A 27652-nucleotide genomic window follows, 5' to 3' on the forward strand; every position below is an offset into this window, starting at 1 on the left:
AATTTCTCAAGGGATTAAATGATTATTCGTTGCATTGTCTGTCCTCAAAATTACGTTTATTATCTAATGACCTGTCCGAAGAATTCTTTTATTATCTCGAATCTAACTTGCTTTGAATTAGTTTACGGAAAGGAAATTATATAATTATTCGTAACAATAATTCTCACTTATTACGATTGTAATTATTGATACGAAAGTAACAAGTGAAGGAATTTTAGCTTAATCTGGTAAACTTTTATTAGCTTTAAACTAAACCTAGAGCTTAATCTAGCGAAGAAAGATGACACGTTACATAGGCTAAATATGAATTAAACACTTTTTTATTCGCTCAGAATGAGGTTATTAAAAGCGTCCCTTGTCGGTATACCTCACCGCAAACAAACTTGCAGATGTAGTATGTAACTCGCCTGATTATGTTTAAAGTATTTATGTGCCATTTCTGATAGTTTTCCGAGCATTAAAATAATTATTTATAATGTTTTGCATTTAAAAAGCAGAGATTTGAATTAATTAAACAACTACTGAATTTTAATTTCAATTATCGTGCGATGTAATTTTCAAGATCTAAATGAAATACATTTAATCCGAGAACATTTATTTGAAAAATTGTAAATTTAAGAATGTGCACATTTATTTTTTATTTAGCTTACTTTAAACATAGAATATATATTACGAAATAATCTTTTCGTGGATTTTAAAAATTTTATTTTCGACAAAAAAGAATAATAATGTCGTATAATTCTTTTGTATATGATTATACCTTATTTAAAGTGCATTTAATTCACGTGAAAATATGTGAACTAGTCTATTATTTATTTCCACGAAATAAAAGGCTTTTTATTATTGAAACCGTAATCATTAATTAAAATACGAGACAGAAAATGAACAGAGAGAATAATTACAATGTTCGATATGAAAATTACAGAACAAACAAAATGAAAAGTGATATCATGAATTACTGAACGAGGGACATTCTGTGTATTTGCAAATCTATCGAATATAACGTGAACGAACTCGAATCGAATAAAGTATGCAGTTATTTTAATATGAATAAGATAGTTCAAAGCCAAAATCCATTATAATAGTTTGCTAACTTATTTCGACCAATAATTTGAAACACACGTTATATATAAGAGAATAATTTAGATAAAATATATATTTTAAAACATGATCTTCCTATAAATTAATATAACTATAATAATTATATCAAAATGCATGCATAAAATTATTTATTTAATAATATTTTTGATTGAAAATGACTCTCATTATAAATAATTATATTAACTACATCACTTTTTCTTATAATTAATTACCTTAATTCTTTATTATAATGATATGATCTTCTATAATTAATATTAAATTAACAAACTAAAATTGTTCCAATATGTGTGCAAGTATAGATCAAAGAAGATTTATTTTTAATATAATTTTTAAAAGCTTCAATACTTTCTTAACGATTCCTAAACTTTACTTTACTTACTTTATTCCTTCCATAAATCTTCTAATATTCATATAATGAATATAAAAATTTTACACAAATTTTCAAGTCATTTTCATTCATAAATATTCCTACTTTGAATATTTATACGATTAAAACAATAAATTACTCACCTACGACGTGCAGATAGCCATACTGGGTTTTCGCGGTTGCCGTATTAATCTGGCACATGTACTTTCCCTTGTCATCCTCCCGAACATCTTTGATATGTAGGAACCAGGTTCTATGCTTATCATGGGTCACGGATATCCTAGGGTTCCTGGTAATAACGTGACTTTGTACTGTCAGGATGGCGCTCTTGTCGAAAAGCATCCAGGCCACCTGAAACGAAACAGGAATCCCGTTATGCCATAAACACGATTTACGGCCTCGCATCGATTATCATAAAATTGCAATTCCTATCGAAATATCGTTAACGTCACGGGACTCATTTGTCGAGATATGATATAGCCTGTGTTGTTATTGGGGATATCCAACAAAGAAATAGAAAATATTTTTTGATTATATATTGAATACAAAATTAGAAAATATTACATAAAATTATTGAATTTGAAGAACAGGAATGTTGAAAAATAATTTGGAAAATTTGTACAAATATATTTAATTGTGGCACACTTTGGATCATGTTAAAATTCTTTATGAAATTGTTAAAGAAGCTTCTTTGATTTGAAATATAAAAAATAGAACAGTGTTAAGAAATTACGTATGATATATTTCTATTGTTGGATATACTTAATTGCTCTCAATCTAATCGAAGTAATGGAATTATTGTTGGTAAGAGTAATGAAGTAGATCGATTGATTCCAAAGTACTCGATATATTGCTAATGATTGACATCTGACAAGTGCCAATTCATTTACCAACTATCTCGTACAAATTCCCTCTAATCCTCTTCTAGTTATCTCCTTAATACCCTTCTCTAAGAAGCAAGTATAACTATGTCTATCTAATGCTCGAACGTGGATGAAACTTTACTAATGATAAGTAATTCCCAACCCTTTATGCTCCACGCAAACACATCGATCCCAATTAACGTTAATTAATTTCCCTATTGAACTTGGCAAACTATTCAATCTGTTTTGTTTTTGAAAATCAAGTATATCAACATTCTATGGTAAAAGATATGGGTGAAAATCTTTATTCGTTGATCTTTCAGCTATGAATCTTTATAATTTCAATTTTTGTAATTTTTCTGGTGATCATCCACTATTCTACTTTTCCAAAATAATTTTGACTTGGTTATTTGATATTGTAATTATATAAGGACATATCTATATCTGATTTATATCTGTAATCTGATCAATTTATAATTTATTCTGAATATCATTAATTGATTTTTGTAAAAAAGTTTATATATAATGAAAAATAACTATTGAGACAACCTAATCATAATTCATCATTTGAAATATGTGAAATCTTATTAATAGTATTTCTCTTATCATAATTGATAATTTTTTTTTATTATAAAAATAAGAGTTCATATATTTGAAACAATATATTGTAAACACCAAAATTCGATTCATATAAATAACAAAGAAATACAAAAACTTTATACCTCTGTAATTACTTTTAAGATATTATCCTATGACTAAGAAATACAGCAGATATATTGTATTTCCTAAAGGTAATTTATATGTACATTAAAAAGTTAAATTAACTTTTAAAGTTAATTTGCTGAAGAAGAAAAGTATCATATTCCAAGCTTACAATTAAACCCACAGTTTTTCCAATTTAAAACTACTTAAAATTAGACATGGAAAATTAATCTTCACAAACTTGTTTCGAAGTTAATTCACAAGAGGAGAGAAAACAGCAATTTTCAATTCAATTTTATTTCACCTTGATATTTTTATGTTTTACAACCATGAATCCAATTTCATAATTATAGCAAGCAAAATATTTATACTATTTTAAAATATCACAACAGAAACATATACTTCTTCAACATACACACTATATACATTATGCAGATTGGAACATCTCTTAATTTAAATTTAATTTTATTAAACGCGATATGAATGATGAGACAACTCATACGATATTTTAAATTATGTTTTACAATCATGAATATAATTCCAATAAATATAGAATCTTACATACACAAACTACAATTCCTATTTTAAAAAATTTATACAATATAATTAAAGCAAATGGAATATTAAATAATTTTCATAACCGATGTCCAATCCGAACAATGTATACTATTTGCACGTGTAATCTCATAAGACATAGATAGCAAAGAATAAAAATAAATAAATACAAAACTACGATCAATTATAGACATAAACATATGCTATGTATACAATCCTATTTTCACACGAAGATTAATTTTTATCACGAAGGATACGAAGGAAAAGGAAATGGAATTTCGAGTGAAAGGAAACAATACTGTTATACACTTTCAAAATTTCATCGGAATTCGATAGAATTCATTTATCGCCGACGGTCACTCTGCAAGAAACTGATTGAATTCCGATCACGAGGGCCCATTCGCGGACTTCTGATCAATACAGAAGAAAGAAAAGAAAGCGGATGACAGACACGGAGAGAGAACGACCCGTTAAAAGGAGAAAAGTTATCGCGCAAGAACGAGAAAAGAGGAGAATCTTTCTGGAGATCGTCCCTGGAGAAATAAGAAGACTTGTTTCGCGCGTGTACATGACGTTGTTAACTTCCGGTATTCTCGCAACGCCACCTTCTTACGACAGAAAAATAGGCTGATATGCTTTTACGCTGCGACACCCCTCGCGATAAGTCTTCGCTAACCGGTTCGGTCTTTACGATCAGAAATAAAAGAATGAAAGGAAGAGAAAGAAATACAGAAGGAACAGTAGTTTTAACCTGGCGTTTAACTTTGTTCAATCTTTTCTCTGGATAACTAATGTTTCTTCTTTCCTGTTTCGTCTACTTTGTGAAACGTTATAAATGATGGAATGATTAGTTATTCCTTGTAAGAAATTTATTTAATTATTGTTATTTAAAGAAACGTAAAAGAAAATAATTTTAAGGAATTGTAGGAAAAATGATTTTGAAAAAAAAATCTTGTTTGAGAAAAAGAGATAAATACTTTAAAATAAAAAATACTATCGTATAATTAATGTAGGAAAATGTTAACTAATATATTGTATAAGAACTTTTGTATCTCAAATCATATAGTTGTGAATTTCGTAATTAAAATGGATCAATTAATCTAGCTTGGGAAATTACGCGTGTTCAGATATATTGAGTTTTTAATTCCTTAAATTTTCCCTTGACCGTGCAAAGCTTCAATCGTTCTCAGTTCTCGTAGAAAAGCCGCTATGCTTGCACACAAAGTTACAGTTCAATTTTCTCCAACTTTCGATGAAATTCTGCTGAGTTTCACAACGAAACGCGAATCAAATTACGCGATGATAAATTTGCGGATAACGATAATTTAACCAAAAGGTTGTGTTCGACTACTTTTATTGCTTAATTAGAGTAAAAATATTATTATAAACAATTTGAAATTAGGCAATAAAAATGTAACTTTTTTAAAATTAATTCAATATCGCTATATACTAATTATTCTCCTGAAAACAAATGTTATTGATTATATAAATTATAAAATTTAAGATTCTATTTCTTTATCCCAAATAATAAAAGGGATTTCATTATATAAAAAATTTTGAGAATTCTTATACAATCACAGTTCTAACAATGACATATTCTGAATAAAAATCTTTCCAAACATTTTCTAAATATTGATTAAATCTTTATCTTCTATCAGAATAGAAATCCCTAATGTCTACCAGAAACTTATCTTATCCATTAAACTTCTATAGCAATTCAAAAAGGAACAATCAGGATTATCTCTTCACGATCAATAAAGCTTAACATAAAGCAACTTCTGACCGACTGACTAAGTCGGTTGACCTCAAATCGTGTAAAACGAAATTTCAATCACGTGGAAGCAACCTTTGAACATCCAACTCGAAGCTATTGTCCATCTTTGATGAAACAACCTTAATGTAGTTGATAGTGTGAACAATACACAATTCTATTTTCCAAGTAATTGAAAGAGTAAAATGCTTTCAATTTAATAGTTTACTAGTTTAATAGTTCTACTAATAGTTTAATAGTTCATTTAATAGTTTACTTTTGTAGCAACTATTAAACTTATTTGTAATAGTAAGTAGTAAAATGTATTAAATTTTTTGAATGAGAAATTATTGTTAAATATCAAGTAAATATAAAATAAAAGATTTCTTGTGACAAAAAGTCGTAATTAACATAATATATAAATAATGCAATTCATAAAAGAATTCTAAATAATATTTATGTGTACATTATATATATTTTAATACAATAATTATTTTATATATTAATTATATTTGAAGATAATAGAATATGTAGAGCTATATAAAGATCTGTAGTCTACTTATAAATTTTACAAATATAATCGTAACCAAATACCAAATTAATACCGATACACGACAATCTGGCTTTTTATCTACGTTTTTCTTATTCAACGACAGAATTTTCACTTCTATTTATTCAAGCCGAATATCACCATAACAGAGGTTATGTTTCTTTTACGATTCGCGTCGAGACACCCGGCGTCAAAGCAAATGCGCATTTACCTACGAAAAATCTACCCAGCATTTTTCTCTAGCATAGACGAACAACGGGTATTTGTCTTTTAAAGAAACAATATTCTGATTGATACTAAGCATTTCTATTCGCTAGATTGCATGAAAGCACGTTATTGTGTTAATACGAAACGAGAATTTTTCGGACAAAAAAATGTCAAAATATAACGCATACGTTTTTATAAAAAACTTGAAATTTGTCTTTTAAGTATAATTATACGTCGCATAATTGCTTTTTTTAAAATAATTTGTGTAAAATTAGCTGTACCTATCTCATTTTGGCGGGAATCTGAGACGGCCACCTAACAATCTAAGAATCTAATACTAAGACAACTAATAATAATCGAATTTTGTTTATTTCTGCTTACCAATAATAAGTAGCTGCATTTTCTTTTCTTTTTGCATTGAAAACTTCTATAAATTTTCGATGATCGTGAGCAATCGTCCTATTGCGTCTCATTTTCGTTGGTTATGTTTCGCAGCTCACACCGAATAACACTGAATCACTGATAAATTTAATGTTATTGAAATAATATTATTCGCACTGATGACTATTCGAACGCTTATTTGTTTCACAATATTCAATTCACACACGTTTGCCTTTGTAAAATAAAAATGCGAACGAACTTTTCACTGCGTGCACGTACCGCGTAACGTATAGTGCTCTAATGGCGTCGATTTATTGGCGCGAAACGATGCGCAATGCGCAATTATTAATTAATACCGCCTTCACCTAAGAGGTGGCGCGTAAGTGCCAGCAATATGGTGAGGAAATTAATGTAATAAATTAAAAATATAATCATATAATTTTTTTAATAATTTCTCATTTTTTTCAACGTATATATACATATATATACATGAAAATTGATGAAAAAAAATAATTTATCAAATTTGCAATGAGTTTAATCCGTGAAAAAGAAAAAATTAAATTATATTAAAAAGTATATACTGCCTAATGAGAGAATATATATATATATAGTAAATATATATTTATATATATATAAAAATTATAATTATAATATTTTTACTGATCAATCAAAATGAGATAAAAATATAATTGCAAATTTTAATTAAATATTAGATATAATTAATTTTAAAAGGATATAAATAATAATTATGTAAAAAAAAACAATTTCTATAATAATTATAAAATATAATTATCTCATTTTGGGAATCGTCTATTTAGAATCAAACATCGTATCATAGAAGAACCACTAAACACAACCTTTAAGTCAGCTCGACTTAACCACCTTTGAGGGCTTAACCATGGTTACTGAAATAGTCTTGCCACCCTTGTTTCCCACCCTTGTAAAACCTTCGTCACGAGCGATTGACCTCAGTGTACGGTGCCAAGTGTTCCACAGGTTCTCCCTCGGTGGTTTTCACCTCGTCGTCATCGCTCAAACGACCACAAAATGCCGAAAGGACCCGGGCGACTTGTTAAATCGAATGTTGCTCTTCTATCTCTGAATGGAATGTAAAACGGACGTCGAAAGCTACAGTTGAATTGTACAGTTGAATCCACTGTTCCAGATTTTATCGGAACGTCAATTGATTTGTTAAAATTTTTGTTTCTCCTATTTTTTTCCTATTTTGCCTTCCTTCTTTTTTTTATACTATGTTGTATTCTTTTTCTTTTTTCTTTTTATTGTAATATTATATCAATCTGTATTTTGCCTGAATTTATTCGTTCAAATATATCATGTTTCTCTCAATTGGGATCAATTGAGAGAAACATGATTCTTTAAAATTGTTACAGATTTTTTTCACTATCTTGTTATTTGAAATGCAATACAAATTTTTTATATTATATTTTTCACACAGTTGTTTGATATATAATATAAAATAATGTGTATTATATTGAAAATTAATTTAACATTTATCAACAAAAGAAACATATTGTTGAAGAAATAAATAATATCGTCAATTTTTAGAGAAACAATCGTAAATGTATTCTACAGTCGAAATCTCAAGAAAAATGATCTAAACTACCAACAATCCGATCTTTCATGGTTCGTTTTGTCTGCGTTCGTGTATCAAAAACGTCAACTGTTTGCAGCAAGTAAGATAGATGTCTGAGAAGAGATTTGTGGCAGACGATCCACGAAATGCTAAGCATTCGCAGCTCGAAGTTTTCACGAATCATTAATTTCTTAGAAAATCACTGCTGCTGTGAATCATTGCTTTTATCTCGATTTCTTTAAAAAAACTTTTAAAAAAACTCGACTTTAAACTCGACGATTTTTCCTCTAGAAGAACGCCTCTAACAACTTTCTATGTCTATTATATTTTTTTAACCGAGCAAAAACAGAATCGTCAATACTTTAATAAAATTCTAATCTATTTTTATATTCCATTACTCTCTCGTATACATTTTAATACACGATATCACGACTTTAATATATACAATAATTATAATAAAAGAACTGAAAGCAAGCATATCGACCGAAGCATATCCTTATATCTCTCGTTGTTGGGATCAAATGGAATAAGAAAAATATGGAAAATCAAGCGAAGAAGGAAAGAGAGAAAAAATTACCATTTCTGTGACAGCATTCCCCACGAGTGCATCAGCATGCACGTTACGCCAAAACTAAGATGGATGCCTCCGAGAAGGTTTCTTCCTCCGCGAGTTTGTACCTCGAAGAGCTCGCTACCAACCATTGATTCCTCTCCGCGAGAGGAGAGTTACAGCTTTGTTTACCACGCGAGCGACGAGACCAGCGCCGTCCAGTCTGGCTCTGCGTCTCCTCTTCTTCTTCCTCTTCCTCTTCCTCTTCCTCTCGCTTCCTTTTTCCGTGACCTTCTTCTCCTTCTTTGACCGGCTGTCTGATTCGAAGAACTATAGCTCGCGTCAGGATCGACCCCCTTCGTGCTCTCGTGCATGTTTCTTCCTCTCGTGAACACATATCACGAGGGAGCCGATGTATGAGGTAACAGACTTATGAGCGGAAATACCGGGAATCGTGCTCTCCTTCCTTCCATAAGAGCTAGACGTTCCAGTTTACGAATTAGAAAGCTCGATATCTTGAACCTCATCTTTGTTATTTTTCCATGAAATGTTAATTGATATTTCTCGGTTTTATTATTTCATGAGAATTTATATATTCATGAGCGGAAACTGAAGAAGAAATTATGAATTCCTTTTTGAAATTGTTAAATGTATGATGAAGAGGGAAGCGATTTTCGAGAATATTCTTGATTATTATTAAGCAACTTCCTCAAAGATTAATGTAATACTCGTATAATAAACATGATTTTATTATAATGTTATAATGTTTCCTTAGCAAATTTAATATTCATAAATGCTATCCTTTCTTAATAATTAGCAGTTTCTGTATAAATAATGATAAAGTTAAATAAAAAAATTCCATCTCTAATCCTTTCTCCAATAACATTTATCTTTCATACACCGGAATATATAATGGTATTTTAACCATAATAATATCTTAAAGGATTTTCAATTCATTAACTGTACAGGATTAAATTAACATTCTATTTCCACAGAAAGAAATTAAGCGACATTAACTTGTATAATAACCAACGTTAGAACAAACTTTAGAATAGCTTCACAGCCCTAACATCCTCCCAGAGACAGCTAAATCGTCCCTCTTCGTCCCCATATGGGGAAAGTTCAACCACGTCCCAGGCTTGAACGTAATACGACCACTTAACCCACAAACTGACCCTTCCAGTGAACGTTCTTCTTGCGCTATGACACAGCCCATGTTCCATTCCATTTAATCCTCATACAGGTTGTCATAAACCATTCTATCCAAAATTATCGGAAGAATTTTTCTCGATCTTTCATCGATATTTACTGTTTCCGCTTCTGAACTTAATTTGTATTGAATTTTTTTTTTTTTCCTCATTCTTTGCTTCTCGATTTATGATAATTTTATATATTTATAACGATGAAAGAATGCTCGATTTGGTTTTTCAATTATTAACGATGTACTTGCTTTTTCTTTATAATAGTTTTAACATTGACGAGAGATAATTTTTAATTTCTTGAAATTGTAGTAAAATTTTTTTTTTCTATAATTTTCTAACAATATATTCTTGCGTTTATTTCTTTCAAATTTGTATAACGTTCTGAGCTTTTTAAAAGTATTGAACGATTTATTAATATTTTTACTTTATTATCCAATAAATTTAATTGTTACACAATTTTTAAAAGTAATAATGATATTCAAACGAAATTTTATTCGTGTCCAAATAGATTCAGCAATCCAAATTTATTTATAAAAATGTAAATAAAAGTTAGCCAATTTGATTGCAATTTTTTTCAGATTTACGCACTTGATTATTGTTGGCGGTACAATTACTTTTTCGGAATTATTTTTTGGGATATTTTATAGGGAATAAAGTTAACAGGATATGAATAAAAATGCAATGAGGAAAATTCGATTGGGACACCTCCATTTTCTGGCTGATGCGTTTTACCTATTAATCGTGTAAGTGAGATTTATTATGGTCGTTCATTTTTGTGATTTATCATCTGATTGCATTGCTGTTTCGATGCGCCTCTTTATACCGTTAAATAACTCGGAAAAAGCCCTTTTTCCTTCCTGTTTGTCTCTGTTTCTTGCTCGAATGTGTTTTGATTGATTGCGTTCTGACTAAAAATAGAAAATACGTGATTTAATATATATATATAAAGCAATTAAATAGAAAGCATTAGAAAAAATTAATCTTAATTTGTCATTTATGAAACAATTGCAAAATAAATTTAATCGAACACGAAGAGAAAAATGTTTAATCTACATATTAAATAGTTAGTTTATACTTTATGATTTTTTTTTATTTTCTTATTTTCTTATTTTACTTTGAATAATTTTGATCTAAATAATTGTTGATATTTATAAACAAAATTTGAATTTATATTACTTATTATTATTTATCCATTAAAAAAATAATACAACAAATGTTATCCTTTCTTCATAATTGCTATTAAAATATATAATTATATGATACATTTTAAAACGTAACTTTCACATTTCACTCTTCACTGTCCATGCTAGTTTCTTTGTTCTTCCATCAAATAAATCGAGTTCTTCGAGGGAAAGCAATACTTCACCGCATTTGCGTAAACACGTCTGAGATCTACACAATGGTAGTAAAGAGGTAAAACCGAGAAGAGAATCGGTTAAGTTCCACCAATCTCCTCTTGTACATCCTTGTCTGTGGGCGAACTTGGAAAATATTCGAGCACATCGTCGAAATATATGGAACGACCGTTTGGTCTTACGATTTAACAGATACCTAAGTTAGATCATTGCTTTCCGCTGATACCATATCCTGAACATCTTCCCAAATTTATGAAGATATTCGTAAAACTATCCTCAAAAGTATTATAATGCATAAATTCGCGTTATGCGTGTAATACGAGCCAAGAGAAATTTAAAAAAAAAAAAAAGATAAAAAGTTATAAGATATTATCTTGGATAATTTGAGATAGAATAAGATATCTGTATGAAACAGAACAGAATAAAATTAAATTTGGCTAAGAAATCGGCTAGAAATTGTTTTCAAAGGGGGGGAGGGGAAATTCAATAGAAGTTTTAAAAGAAATTTGCTGAAAAATGATAAAATATTATGTTTGAGTGTCTTGGATATATTTTGATCAGTGTGGTATAGAACGTGGGATAGAATTAAATCAAATTTGGCTAAGAAATTGTTTTCGAAAGGGAACGAATTCAAGAGAAGTTTGATATAAAATATTAAATGAAATGGAAGGTTCTGTATTTGGATCAATTCCCTTTTCAATTTTTTTTTTTTTTCTTTCCCACTATTGCACAACCTTCGTGCATCATGAAACGTTCTTAATCATCTAAGAATGTTTGAAGTAACCCTCTAGTTTCAAGTTGATGCAATAAAGAAATCTTTTCGGCAAACATCGTTGATTAAATATCTCGTCGAGATATTTGCACAACGATTCCTTTTGTTTGCGAAGTGGCATAACTTATTCATCTGAAACGAATATCTCAATATTTTTCGAGATATATATTTGGAGATATATTACGTTGAATATAAATTAAAGAGAGAATGTTCAAATTAAATAAAATAATAATGATGTAATTTATTATTTTGTATAATTAAATATTTGATACATTTATATAAAGAGAGAAGTGAATCGTTGCATTTAAAATCAATAAATTTCAATAACGGGAATTCCATTTGTTAAAAAGATTCTAATTTGTCAGGTTTGTATCTCCTTCCATTTTCACGTTCAAATTTGTAAAATAATTAATGATAAAATATTAATGGAACGTTTAACTTATCATATCATGGAATATTTATAATTCATGGAAATTCCATGAATTAAACAATGAGTTTAAAAATACTCATATAAAAAACATTTCAATTTATTACAAGAATTTTATATATTAATCTTTAAAAAAATGAATATGAATAATTAAGAAATAAACGAATTATTTATTTTATTTGAACGAAACATATTTAATTTAAAATTTATGAGAAGTAAGAAGTTAAATTTGTTGATAATCAAGGAACGAAGATATTTTTGGATTGATTATTAAATTTTTAGCAAATTACAATGAACAGGGTAAACGTATCCCATCGGTTTCATTAGATTCCAAGTAGTCAAAGTAAACGTTAAATGCTGACAAGCGCAATTAGTTTCAATTTACTTCGTAAACCCGACTTGGTCCGGCAGAAAATTTCAAAGTACCAGGGTAAACTGTTATACAACTCGAGACGAGTTTTCTGGCAATGCGGTAAGTAGGATTACATTCTGGTTAAGTACTCTTTACAATCGCTTAAAGTCGTCGAATCCTTCCCTTTTTTTCACTTTACTCTATTTTGTATATTAATTTCAATTTGATACAAAAATAAAAGTAGTTAAATAATTAAAAAAAAACAACTCTGAAAACTTTATTCACTTTTAAACAAAAGAAACTTTTCATATAATTTATCGTTGATCTCCTATTCGATTTTTAAATACTCCCCCTTTAATTCCTTCTTAAAAAATTATAAATCAAATTCGAATGAAAAAAGTTTCCAATACAAAATATGAAAAAATACGAACAGATCAGGATAAAGAAAAGAAGATACACGAACGAAAAAGGAAAACAGGCAATTCCAATGAATACTTTAATTCTAATCATCATCCATATTCTACATTCTTTGCATTTAACGCTGTGAGAACAATGAAGATCTTATCATCGAAATTCTTTATCTTCAAAGAGCTTTACAAAACGGTTCGAGATTTCTGATTCTATGTTTTCCAGCAGAAGTTGGAACATATTCCGGTTAAAGGTATTACAACCACTTAGCCCGCAAGCTGTCGAGTCCTCGAACCTTCAAGACATCCGCTTAACTGGCATAGGAAGGGAACCCCGTAAGCCAACCGGCAGGCCGGAAGTATGCACGCCAACCAAGGCCACTAAAAGCATCTGGAAACTTCCCGTCGAAGACACTAAATCGACGTACGTACAACCAGAACTATTCTCGAGTAGGATGGAAATAAGATTGCCCCCGATTTAGTCAGACAACGCTTATGGCTCGCTTAAACTTCACCCTTCCGGTATCCACCTCGATTACGAGCCGATCGTTGAACAGATTGAATTCGTTCTTCTTGTTTAGAAAATGAATTATACCTTTTGCAACTATTGTTGATTTTTTTATTCGAATTCGAACTTTAATAACGGTGCTTTTAGTTTTTTCCTTTTTTTTTTTTTAATTTTAATAAATGAGAGGTTTAATTCCAGAAATCGTGAAAATATTACTTAGAGATAAAAAGAAGTTTCATAATTTTTATTTTCTTGAATATTTTCAAAGATGCTCTCTCTATATACCTCGATTATTAATTTTCATTATAAAAACTTGTAAAATTTGTAATTAAATTTAAATAATAAGTTTTAATTATACGATGTTTATCATGCTGTGATTTTAATTAAAGTAACCATAGCTTATTATGAAAGTATCTTGATAACATCATTATGGACTTTGCTCAAGGACGTAGAATTAATTTCCCCATCTTATTTATTAAGAAAACCCATTTGTCCATGGTATTTTCCTTATTTTATGAATTTTACACTTGCTCAAAGGCAACTTAATTTTCCACTTCCCCTTAACTCTTATTATTTCATTTTTGTCTGGTAAGCAACGTGTCTTAATTTGCTTTCGTTTTATCGGTGCACGGAAGTTCTCTCGGTAAAATCTCTCGGTCGTGAGAAGTGAGCGAGCAGATTTACGAGCACGTGAAGTTCCGTGCAAAATAGCCGTTGTAATTATTCCTTTTAATCTAAATTGCTGTCTGACAAACCAAGTGTCGGTGAAACTTGGCGGCGTCAAATTTCTTGAACAACTCAAGTCGGAAATCAAGTTTTCCATCATTGACAAGACAAAGAAAACGAGTATTTAAAAATTAAGCAAAGTCAATTTTGCGGATAAAAAAAAGTATTACTTGATTCGCGAACATTTAAAAGATATAATATAAACGAAAGTTTACACAGTTTTTATTTTCAATTGTTCAAATTTTGAAGTTTTGGAAAAAAAAGAATATAAAAGTTCAACGAAAAAACTAACTGTTTTCAAGAAATTTTGATCTGTAAATATTTTCTCTTTTTTATTTTCACTTGAATTTTGTTCTAATAATTCTCTGTCTCTAATTCATATGTTGTTTTCAATTATATCGCTCGAAAGTAAATTATACGTTTCGAAATTTTTAAAATAGGAAAATTTTCGAAATTTTTAAAAATGGATTACAATTGTTTGTATGAAACTTGATTTTAAAAAAGAGAGAGAGAGAGAGTTTGATCATTTTTTAACGTTTCAACTTAAGAATTTAACTCTCCGAATTTTATTTGAACTTTTTCTAAAACATGAATTCGTATATTATTTTTAATTACTTCCTTTGATCAGGAAATTGTACATCTTCAAGTTTTAAATGGAAGTTTCAACCGTTTCGCGAAACTTGTACTTTGTTTTAAACGAGAGAAACTTCATCTTTACAGTTATTTTCGATATTTCGATTAGAAACAATTTTCCTCGAGTTTACTCGAACTTTGTTCTCTAACGTGTAATCATACATTATTTTTTATTGTCCTTTTCTATTAATAAATTATATCTTAAAGTTTTAAGAAGTTTTTACCGTTTTTAAGAAACTTGATCTTCTATTAAAACTTTCTGCCATTAAAACGAAGAAAATTCATCTTTATAGTTCCTCCCGATATTACAATTAGAAATAATTTATTAAAGTTTTACTTCAACCCCGCTTATACGACAAATAACAAGAACACTTTATTACGATGAATTTATTCGATCTCCCAAACGCTTCAAAATTTTTACACATCTAAATCCGATATAAAAGATATACGTATACAAATTTAACAGAGTGGCTGCTCCTTTTTATTCATATTTGGATAAAAACTATATCCAATACTTTGATATTAAAATCCATGAAATAACAAGAAATTTAACGATCCTAGAGAACCTAAAGGAACCATCGATTGATATCAGAAGAACGAACAAATTTCACGTCAAACAGAATAATTCAAAAACTTTTACTTGTTCACAGCGCGTCTATCCTTTTTTTACATTTACACCTAAAAAAAAGACATCCAGGCCAAACAATCGAGAGTAATTGCCCCCTCGCGAGAAACCAGAGAGTTTCTTGCTCCATCGAAGAAAACCACCGGACGAGTTGTTCCGACTCCCCCGTTCTTCCAATGCCACCTCTTTTTCCCGAATCTGACGAAACAACGACAGAAGAAGAGGGGGAGGAAAAGGATACCGAGAAACGAGACGGAGAGCGGATTTTCGGCCAGGCGAAAAAAACGTGATTCAATTTAAAAATCATTCGCTAAGTGCTCGATGGAACGAGCATCCCCCCCTTTCTCTCTCTCTCTCTCTTCCTTTTTTTTTCACAAACGAGAGAAAATAGCGACGACGCGCTTCTTCCGCTCGTCCATTTGCCGAGAGGCGAGAGCTTTAATTCACGGTGTCCTGGCTGGGTAACGGTGGCCATGAATTCCTTTTCGACGTTTCGACACCGAAATATGGCCGTTCGCCTGAAATTGGCAACCGGTGCGGTTTTAATAGTCGCCCGGTTTAACGCCTTGGCCGCAAAAAACCGGGCAACGAGAGGAGAGAAGAGAGGAGGAAGAGAAGAAGGAAAAAAGAAAGGAAGAAAGAAACAGGAGGGGAGGGGGAAAATAGAGATGGAAAGGTAGGGAACGAACGCAGCGGGAGAAGAGTGTTTGCGCGTTTATCCGTCCTCCCGCATTGGGGAGAGGGACGACTCGAGGCTAGAGGGGGAGAGGGATGATTTGTAACGAGGTCGATCGGTTTTACGAGAGAGGCAGCCAGCTCCTGGAAATGTTTACCATTTGCGCGGTTGAAATTTAACGCCGGGATTTTCTGAGAGCCGCGACCCATCCACCATCCCCCTCTCCCTCTTGTGTACGAGTGTGTTTGATTGATTGATTTAAATCTGCTTCGAGAGACCGATATCTGATCGGCGAGAGTCTGATATCGCGCGTTTCGAGACCTCGTGGATCAAGTCTGGTGGCTTGGCAGGAAAAAATACTTTTTTTATTTATCTATTTATTTTTTTAAGAAAAAGAAGGAGGAATTGGTAAGTTGATAATAGGAGCTTGATTCTTTCTAATGTTTGAATCGAATGAAATTAGTGGTCTAATCCGAGTTGCTATAATCTTCATTCACTCAATTTAACTAAATGAAAAAGCGATTCTAATTCTCTATCCACATATTAAAACTATCTAGTAAAATTGTAAAAAATTCTAAAATATATCTTATATTTGCAAACCGATCTAAAATCAGAAATCTAATAAAAATCAACGAGAGGAAAAAATCTTCGAGACGAAAAAATTTAAAAGAATCCAAAGATATCAAATCGATGAATCGTTCAGATGGGAAAGGGAAGAGAAAGGGATGGTGGGAAAAAAGGGAAATCCTAGTAGATTATTCCATAACCTCCCGGAATCCGGGATATCCCATCGGTTCGTGAATTATGGCGTTCGAAAGTGCAAGAGTGAATTCCACCACTTGGAGCCGGATCAGCGGTTAACTTCCACGCACCACCGTAAATCCACTCCCTGCGCCTCGAAAACTCCGTAACTCACCGATCGGATCATCGGTGAAATGATACATTATGGTGCGCCATCGAGGTTCAAAAGTCCCTCCTCCCCCCTCATTTTCTCGACAACTACCCCCACTGCCCCCTTGTTTCCAACTTCGATCCTTCCTCGTCTCGTTCCTCCACTCCCCGGGAAAAATAAGCGACGAGGAGGAAAGGGGGTGATGATATGTGCATCGAGGCAAACGTATATATTTTCTCGCATTTGGTAGTGAAATCGAAGTAAGTGGAGAGAAGGATCATACTTTTCTCCCTGTTTGCCCCTCGTTGACCGATGGCAAATCGGAGCTGCTAACTTTATTTCCCTTCATAAATTTCAAACGACGAGGGAGCTAGGTGGCGACGATTCAATTTCGAGTTAAGAATTCTTTTTTTAACAATTCTTATCGGTTAATACGGGGGAGAGAGGTGATTCGGGGAACGAGGAATCCAAGATTTGGATTTGAATGTATTCGAGATAATTTGAAGAAGAAAAGGAAAAAGGGGATGAGGATCAAATCCCTCGTATGCAGTTTCTAAATACAAATAAAAATAAAAACCTCGTGATCCGATGATTCTATTAGAATTATTTTCGTCGGGGATAAATTTAATTCTTTCTAAAAATCGTTGAATATCGTTTCATAAAACGAATAATAGATATATTCTCGTCGAAATTTACCTATATATATAATCAAGATACACAGATTAAATAAAGGAAAAGCTTAATATTTCTCAAAAATTCCAACATCCTGGTATCGTGAATATTTAAGTTACCAATCTTGTAATAAGATATTTTAAGCACCCTCCACTCCATATCGTAACAAATAACCCTTACCGCGCGTCTGTTCATCAATTATTGACCCAAAGCTCCTCTCCCTTCCCCCTTTTCCGGATCTCGTAAACAGAACGCTTAAAATTAGTTTTCGAGAAACGCCAAAAATATTTGCTCTTCTTCCCCCGTTTTATTATAAATAATAAAATTTACGCGGTGAAAGCGTTGCACACGCGTGATCCCCGATGTAAATATCCGGCGACATAATGCACGCGTAACCAGCGTTAATATTAAACAGTGTGCTTACACATTGCTCGTGTTTCACGAACCGTCCAAACGAACGATACCGCCAACCGATACGCGGATTGGCCTGATGTCACCATGCGAAAGCGAATCATCCCCCACGCGCACCACCGCGTCGATATTCTAATCAAGTGTACAAATGGAAATGGATTGCGTTATATACATTTTGTTACGTATATACGAATTCTCGATCGAATTCTGGCCCTAAATATTCCATCGAACGACGGGTGACAGAGGCGGCACTCGTTTGGACGTTCGATTCATTAGATTGGGTATTTCGTCGACATAATCATATACGTAGATGATTCGAGATTGGTTTACGCGAAATTGTTGTTTCTTGAATATTGTATTCGAAGCTCTTAGTTAAAAATAGTTTGCATATGTGTATATTTGTTGATGATTATTTTGTGAAATAATAAATTAATTGTAATAAAAACTCGTGTAATTTATGATAATATATATATATATAAGTTATTTGGAACAAAAAATTTGATCGAGACTAATAAAAAAGGAATTTATAATTTTCGTATGAAAAAAAGAAATACGTTCAACAAATTGAAATATATATATATATTATTAGAGGAATAATTTGTTGAAATTAAAATTCGTTCTCGATATTTGTTATCAAAATTGTTTCAATTTGTTCCATTTGAAAAATCCATATATCGAAGTGTAAAATATGTTGGAGAACGCGGAAGAAAGGATAAAAAACAATACGAAACGAGTTGCACGACATTCAATCGAAGCGAAAAGTGCTTTTCGAGTATGTTCAAAAATTGCGTAGGCACCAGAAAATGGCCTCGGAATAAGCGGACGGATGAAAGTTTTATTTTACCCAACGTTTTCATCGAAAAGCGTGCATTGAATATTTGACGACGCGATAAAAACTTGTTGTAATTGCTCTGTTATTAGTTTCCCCGCTCTATGGAAATCTTCTATGCGTTATTGTCAAGATAATATTCAAAAAAATTCCGTTCCGCATCCTGAAAAAGTTTGACGAGGTGGATAATAGTAGTAGAAATATAATACGATCAATCGATAATAAGTTTCGTGCGAATTAAAAAATTATATTGATTTTAAAAAATTTTTTTAAAATCAATATAATATTTAAAATCAATATAAAAACAATTATAACAAAGAAAGAGCTCATAATCTGCTGCATAATTTTAAAAAAAGATCGAATGAAGCAATGCTTTGACGAATATATTATTAGGAGAATTATCAATTGATTTTTATATTTCCCTAATAATATAACGAAAATGTTCAAAAATATTTGATAGATTTTCCAAAATATATATTTTATCAATCTCACTAATTTCAAAACGAAAGTTTAATTTTCGAATTGCACATCTTACGAATTAATTCTTGTCCGATTATTCGCAACGGCTGTAACCAATCTGTAACGAATTTTCATCGAAAAACGAAGGAACGAATCGGTATCAATTTCCTAAACGGCGCGATTTTCGAGCGAGAGCGTCAGAATTCTAACTGCCACGGATTTTCGTGTTCGTTTCATTCGCTCGAATTCTCATCAAGTCGTACGCGACTGCACTTAAAGTGATTACAAAAGTTAGCCTGGAAGCCGGGAACACTGTGTTCCACTCTGCATTTATGGATAGAAGTTCAAGCCGGCGCTAATTATTAAACGAGAAGCGTATAAATGAATTAATCGCGGTAGGGTTGAACACGCGAGGTGCAACAGCTAAGCGAAGAATCTTGTAACTGCTGCTAACATTGATTTCATTATTCCGAGGGAAATAACGAATAACGAAGATTATAAAAATTATATTAAATTTATATCATCTCGAAAGGAAAATGAACAAAAAAAAATATTTTATATACCAGTTTTTGGTTTTTTATTATTATAACGTAAGTTATAAACCGTGTATTATCATAATAGCAATAATATAGTGGGATATTTCGATGGGATAAATTTTTAACTTTTAAAAAGTAAGAAGTGAAAGAAGATTCTTTTTATTGATATTAATGAATTATTTGTTAAGAGATTTTTTTATTAAAATTTCGAAATTTCGAATTAACCGATTCATAATTATAAAGAGGGGTGTGAATAAGAATTTTAAATCCGATTTCATACTGTTTCCTTACTCGGCTATCTCGTAAAATGGTTACGGCAAAGGAAATTTACTATTAGGTTATGAAAAGACGTGATTTTACAACGGCAATTTAGCTTATTATTTTCCCCTTTGGCTCCTCTACATGTGTTGATATCATTATAAATTTTGAATGCTAACTAAAGGAATGTATAAATTTTACCAATCTTTGTATTCAAAATTATATAGTGACGAATTTATATAAAAAACGAAGATCAACCATTGCAAAGTCTCAAAAGAAAAAAAATTGTTAATTTAAATAAAAATAAACTATTATTATTAAAAATGAACGTTTTAAAAATTATTCCACCCCGATGATTCGATACATTCCGTGTATCGATCAGAATAAAATTTCCATTTATCGCGAAATGATGTTAGTCATCCACAAACACAGCCAATATAGAGGGAACTTTATCATACGCGATAATATTGGCCAGTTTATATTTGATAAACAGCCGCGGTGCACTCAAGTTAATACCGATTCATGCTTTCCTCAAAGGTAAAGTTTCATCGAATTTCAGCGTGCAAGTTAAGCTTCTGCAAACTGCAGTTTCGTCGGTTTTCCAAGTCAAATCTCAAGTTTTCATCCGAGTCACTACGTCAAAATTCCAGAATTCGAGCCGGATCGTCGCTGTGACCCTCTTATCAGGGGCAACCTATTAAGCTTCTTCAGGAATTATCGATTCTTCGCTCGAAAGGATTTTACAAAATGAAAATCTAGCGTGATCTAACACGATGACATAACACGAGAATAATTATTATCGTTGCACACAAAATGAATTATCTGAATTATTCTCGTGGCTACGATCTTGTAAGATTCTCGTGATTTTCAAGGGATATACGTTTATCATTCTTCTGCTAACCTTTTCCTAACTAAAATATCGAAACACATTTAAAAGTTTTCATTGATTTTTGAAAATTTATCGAAGAAGAGAAAATATTATTGAATTGAACAAAATTTTTTCTATCATAAAGGTACGATTTTGAACGATATTTTCATCAAAGAAAACTCAGGGATGCTTTTTTTAATCCAACGAAATGTTATACATAAAATGATTGAAAGTGGAATTGAAATTTTACTGAACAAAAAAAAATGATGTCATGAATTGAAGTACTTGCGACAAATAAAATTTTAAATGATACTAATCGAGATGATCGTGCAACATGATCCTAAATAACAATAACAGAATATAATCGTAAATTAATAAATAAAATAAGCTGTAATAAATCTCATTTTTAAAAAAAAATATCTTAATGTAGATGACTTTAAAAACTTTTAGAAAAGAAAGTATCGATAAAAAAATCTTTTCTAAGCCGCGTTGCAAGCCTCCTATGAAGAATGGAATTAAAATGATCCTGTTGCACGATTCACTCTTCGTATTCATATTGAGTACAAAATCACACAGACGTGGCACAACTTAACTTTAGCCGCTGTAAAAGATTACGCTGGGAACGCAAGAGGCGCAACACTCGAGATAACACTTAATGAAATTGAAAATGGCAATTGGGAGCGGGCAAGATTAAAAAGGGAAACGAGAACGAAAGAATGGAAAATATGCAGTTTAATAACAGTGAAAAAAGTCCCAATAAATAGCAGTAACAAAAAAAAAAAAAAACGACAATTCTGCTGAAAGAACGGAATTGGAGCAGAAAAAGACAAGAAAAAGAAAAAGAAAAAGAAGAAGAAGAAACTGAGAAGGATTGAGAGAGAGAGAGAGAAAAGAAAAAGGTAAGAAGTTGAAATATTGAAGAGAAGAGGATTAAGGGGAGAAAAACGTGAAAAAAAAAAAAAAAGAAAAAGGAGAAAACAGAATTATGAAAAGACTCGAAACATAAGGAAGTTCTACGTTTCGAACAAAGCTTAACAAAAAAAAGGAAAGAAACCGGTCGTAAAAAAAGAAAACGAAGAATATTAAATGCGGAGGAAGAGTGTATATATAGCCGGAATTAATAGCCGGAATAAGATGAAGAGGACTTTGTGATTTCGAGGAAGAGTCGAAATCGTGAAGGTGCACGAAAGAATACGAAGAGAGAAAATTCGAAAAGAAGGGAAGAGCAAAGGGCGAGGTTTGCTCGAAAGGGATTCGAAAAAGAGAGAAATCGGGTGGAAAGAAAGGGGGGAAAAATCGGTTGTGAATGCAAGAGGCGATGCTTTCGAAAGGGGGAAGGGGAAGGAGACCACCCCTCGGTCTCTGTCTCCGGGGAGTTGGTGGTGGGGGTGCTAGTTGTGGTGTATGTTTCTCTAGTCGGAGCACGCGCTACGTAATTGTGAGGGTGGCGAAGGGTGTGCAGGACCGAAGGCTGGTAGCACAGGTGCCGTGAAACGGCGAAAGAGAGAAGGGGTGGAGGACAGAGTTTCGAAGGGAAGAGGAGGAGGAGGGGGTTGGAAATCCGAGGTCGTTGGGCGGAGGGCGAGAGAAACGGCTGTAGACGAGACTGGAGGAACGGGATGGCTCATTAAACCACTCTGATACTCACGTGGCATACGGGATCGACGGTAAAATCATCGTCAAGGTGATGAAAGTATCGTGCAAGATAAATACGACGAGGAATCGAGGTTTCGTTGCGTTTAATATAATAAATCTTTGTATTGTAAAAAATTGTTGCATTGAATTTTTAAAAATGTATTAATAAAATATGATTATATTAAAAAAATAAATGCTTAATTCGTAGATTTATTATATTCCATGATCTCGTTCCATGACCCTAAATTTTCATTTGAACACAGTAGTTTCTTGGAAAAATTCGATGTAAAATCAAATGAACAAATTAAATTTATTTATCATTATCGAAAATGTATTCAGGGTTAAAAATTACTTTTTCAAGAAAAAAGTGTTTCAAGAATTTAGTTTAAGCCAAACGGTTGTAACGAACGTTTTTCGTTGGCCGAACGAATCGTTGTATTCCTTTTTGCAGTGCACACGTGTTGCGATGAAACAATATTTGTACGAGAACGAGATTGTGTTCGTAAAGGTTCGAAATTAAAATTGCGGAATTATTGTTTAAAGAGTTGAAGGCGCACGATGCACTTCGCCAACTGTAAATACTTTTGCTAGTTACTATCCGTTGGATTAACATAAAACGATATTTATATCGAGAATTCTGCGATATTTAATCATATTTGCTGATATTTATTTACAATTTGAACAATAAACTGGACTGGTATTGCAAACATTTTATATAAACAGAGTATCATAAATTTTATTAAAATAATAATGTTTCAATTTGGTTGCGCACTTGTAACGCAAATAACGATAACGTATAATTAAATGGAAATAAATTATAAATATGTTGTACCAATTTTACACGAAGCAACTTCATACGTTAAAAAATAATCTAAATCGCAAAATATCAATTTATTATACGGAAATCAAAGAGAAAACATTTTTTTTTTTCGTACGATTTTTTAATTGAAATCATTTCACCGCTTCATTATTAAAATAATTTGAATGCCTCTTTGAATTTTTCAAAGTATAGATATTCTTTTCATGAAGTATGAAACGAATGCTTCTATAAAAAGCTAACGTTTCATTAAAAAATTGTATCAAGTAATTCATGCGAAATATAGAAAAATTAATGAACGAGATCAGTGAATAGAATATCTGCTCTATAAATAAAATTTGCAAACAAAATAACAATGTAATTTTTGTATAATTATCCTAAAAAAACTAATTTGCAATTTTTTATTTTTCTCTAAAAAATTTTTACAATACGTATACATGAAATTAGCACGTAAAAAAAAAATTTCGTTTAGCCTAATATTTCATTATAAAAGTAAAAGTACCACGTCTTTTTATGATTTTACATCTACTACCTATCATTTTAATTAAGTGTTTCTTCTCTGACATAAATTAAAAAAAGGATTAAAAACAGACAAAAAAAGATCAGAAATAAAAGGAAATAAAATATAAAAGAATAAACGAGAGATAAAAATAACGAAGAAAATCAAATACTAAAGAATTGTAAGAGGAAAGAAAATTACATTTAAAAGATCAAGAGAAAATATGAAAGCAACCACTAGAATAGAAAAATCAAATATAAAAAGAGTAAAACCGAAGTCGTGACTCCATGGAAGGCAAAAAACAAGGCGAAACTTGGCGGATATTGAAGAAGATCTCATGATGGTTATCCGTGTGTTACGTGGTAAAAACCGTGAAATCAGGAATCAGTCTCAAGTTTGGATGGCCATCAGGAAAAAAGGAGGCAAACTTTGAAGCGCAAGTTGCCTTAATTCTAGCCGCCTCGAATCAGTGGACCTACGTGACGAGATATTCCAGTGTGTTCTTAGAACGTGTTCTTGGAAGGGATACCAATTCTCCGCGCCGTCAAGCTTCTGTCGCCCAAAAGACAGATGAAAAACGACCGTCTGAGGATAACTGCATGCTTGACCCATTCAAACAAATAAATCTTTAGATCCTGAATAAAATAATCGACTCTACGCGATAATAAAATTGCAGCATATCATTTTTTTCACTTACAAGTGCTAAATTTAAATACAAATTTATTTAAAGATCGTCCGAAGATATGTTTGAATTTTTGCAGATGAATCATAAATAAACTACAAATTTTTATACAGTTAAAACATATAATATTTAAACATTCATCGACTTTTCATGTAAAAAAAAATATGGAAAAATTAAAAATTTGGTCATCAAAATCCATTCAGAAAATAGAGAAAACCATGCCATTGAAATCGCTTTTTGTTTTTTCCCGATATCTCAATTGGTTGCCGAGATATAAGGATTTAAAGTTGTCCGTAACGCTTAACATAGCGCAAAGATTATGAATGGAACCATGACCTACATTACATGCGTACTATGTTTTTCTAGGAATCGCGTCTGGCACTTGTCTGGAATTTGGGATAGGTCAGTGAGACGAGGAGCGAGCGAAAGATCCGAGTAAACGACAAGGATGCAAATAGCGAACGATTAAAAATTACTCTCTTCTTTACACGATGATATCTCGGGAACCGGAAGTCGTATCGGGATAAGTGAAAAAGCATTTTAAAGGGCAAGGTTTCGCGCTTCTAATGATCTTTCATCCGTTAATCGGAAGTCATTATCTTCCGACTTATAACGGTTTAAAGTTTTGCTAATTTTAATACGGTTTAATCGGATTTAACGTAAATGATTAAAAAATACTCTTTTCTTTACACGATGATATCTCGGGAACCGGAAGTCGTATCCTGATAAGTGAAAAGGCGTTTTAAAGGGCAAGATTCCGCGCTTCTAATGATCTTTCATCCGTTAACCGGAAGTTATTATCTTTCGAGTTATAGCAGTTTAAAGTTTTCCTAATTTTAATACGGTTTAATCGGATTTAAGGTAAATGATCAAAAAATACTCTTTTCTTTACACGATGATATCTCGAGAACCGGAAGTCGTATCTTGATAAGTGAAAAGGCGTTTTAAAGGGTAAGATTCCGCGCTTCTAATGATCTTTTATCCGTTAACCGGAAGTTATTATCTTCCGAGTTATAGCAGTTCAAAATTTTGCTAATTTTAATACGGTTTAATCGGATTTAAAGTAAATGATCAAAAAATACTCTTTTCTTTACACGATGATATCTCGAAAACCGGAAGTCGTATCGAAATAAATAAAAAAGCGTTTTAAAGGATAAAATTTCGCGTTTCTAATGATGCTTCATCCATTGATCGAGAACCAATATCTTCGAAGTGACAGCGTCACAAATTCTTCCTAATTTTAATCTCATTTAAACGATAAATAAAACATTTCCAATTCTCCCGGAATAATAAAATCAAATTTACACAACACAATACACTCTCCCTTGACTAAATTTCTCTCTTTGCACCTAAAATTTAAATGGAAGACGTCCAAATCTAATCAAGCTGAAAGAAGACCAGCATCGTCAGACAACCATAAGATGCTCGTAGTCTTTCTAATGAGCAAAGAAACTTCTCTTCGCGCTAAATAGACGATTCTCTTCGAGGCAACGATACTCCAGTGTTGGAAAGGAGGGCGGAACAATCGCGATTAAGTTTCCCCAGGGATAAACCGCGACCATGAGGATTTTCTTGCGTCTCCCAAGGAGTGTCGTTGCGCAACGACTAACTAACTCGCATACCGATATTCTAAGAGTTCTCCACGTCAAATTTGAATTCACGTACCGCCCGGAAGGAAACTAGTTCACCGCAAGGAAAGCGGAAGCTCGAGAATAAGAGGCAACAAAATGAACTCGTATGTACGTGGAATAATCCGTTCTCAGGAGGTGACACCGGCCTTGTATAATACTTCTTGCTCTATGAAGAATGTCTTCACTCACCCCTCTTTTACACCCTCTCTTCAATGATCGAGTCTAAATGAAATTGCGCGTATAATTAGAACTTTTGCCTTACTTGGGATCGTATTAAAAATTTTATTCCAATCGACTTACAAACTTTCTAATGAATATTTATAATTCCTATATATTTTTACACCTTCGTTTCGTATTATTAAAATTCTCCTCCGGATTTTCTTAAAATTTAACACTCCACATATTTATTAACGATTTTTCAATGGAAACATCAAATACGGATATGGATATTTTAATACAAAAAAGTCTCTAGAATGCTCTAACCTTTTGTATATAAAATATTGAATTAAATTCCACGTTCCTTTTCTTATAAATATAGAAACTAACGATTATAAGATCAAATTACTCATCTTCATCAATTTTTCCTCATCCTCCATTATAAACCGATTCCACTATCAATTTCTCGTCAACAACGAACACCTCTCTTTTTTTTTTTTTTTTTTTTTTGCCTGCGTAAAACAACAGCGCGCATAATACATTCCACGAGTGAAAAATCCAAATCGTGCCTCTTTTCCACGAGCGCGAGGGGGAAAACAAACGGGTTGGACAGACAGGTTACAACGGGCCAGCCGTACAGCAACGCGAGAAGCAAAGCTGGCGAGGCGTTGAGGTATTTATATTGGCTTCTCGAGGCCTGACAGTGATCTACTGGGAATTCGACCCTCTGTCCTTCCCTCCCTCCTTTTGTCTCCGCCGCTTTCCCGCCGAGCATCGACGCCTCCTCCCTCGCCCATTGCACTACGTCGAACTAATAAAAGCTTCGTTGATCCTGGTCTCATGGCGGTGGAATGGCCGACAGACAAGCAGAGGGAGGAGGAGGAGGAAAGCTCGGACCCCAAAGAGAGAAAAACAAACGGAGGGAGGGAGGCGATGAGTCGTCGAGTGGGACGGAAGTGAAGACAGGCTATTAAGCGATACCGGAAGGGCATGTAAATTGATCG

At 32.2% G+C, this 27652-nt stretch overlaps 1 protein-coding gene across 1 annotated transcript in view; it reads right to left on the reverse strand.

Moving 5' to 3' along the window:
* Positions 1–27652, reverse strand: part of LOC122719608 (lachesin-like) — a 244606-nt gene that overhangs the window by 89324 nt on the left and 127630 nt on the right. The window contains exon 3 of the mRNA XM_043945558.1: positions 1612–1819. Coding sequence (XP_043801493.1) covers positions 1612–1819 — 208 coding nt within the window. The remainder of the gene's footprint in view (positions 1–1611; positions 1820–27652) is intronic.

The sequence above is a fragment of the Apis laboriosa genome, unplaced genomic scaffold, assembly GCF_014066325.1.
Source record: "Apis laboriosa isolate Shangri-la unplaced genomic scaffold, ASM1406632v1 scaffold89_cov152, whole genome shotgun sequence".
Lineage (NCBI taxonomy): Eukaryota > Metazoa > Arthropoda > Insecta > Hymenoptera > Apidae > Apis > Apis laboriosa.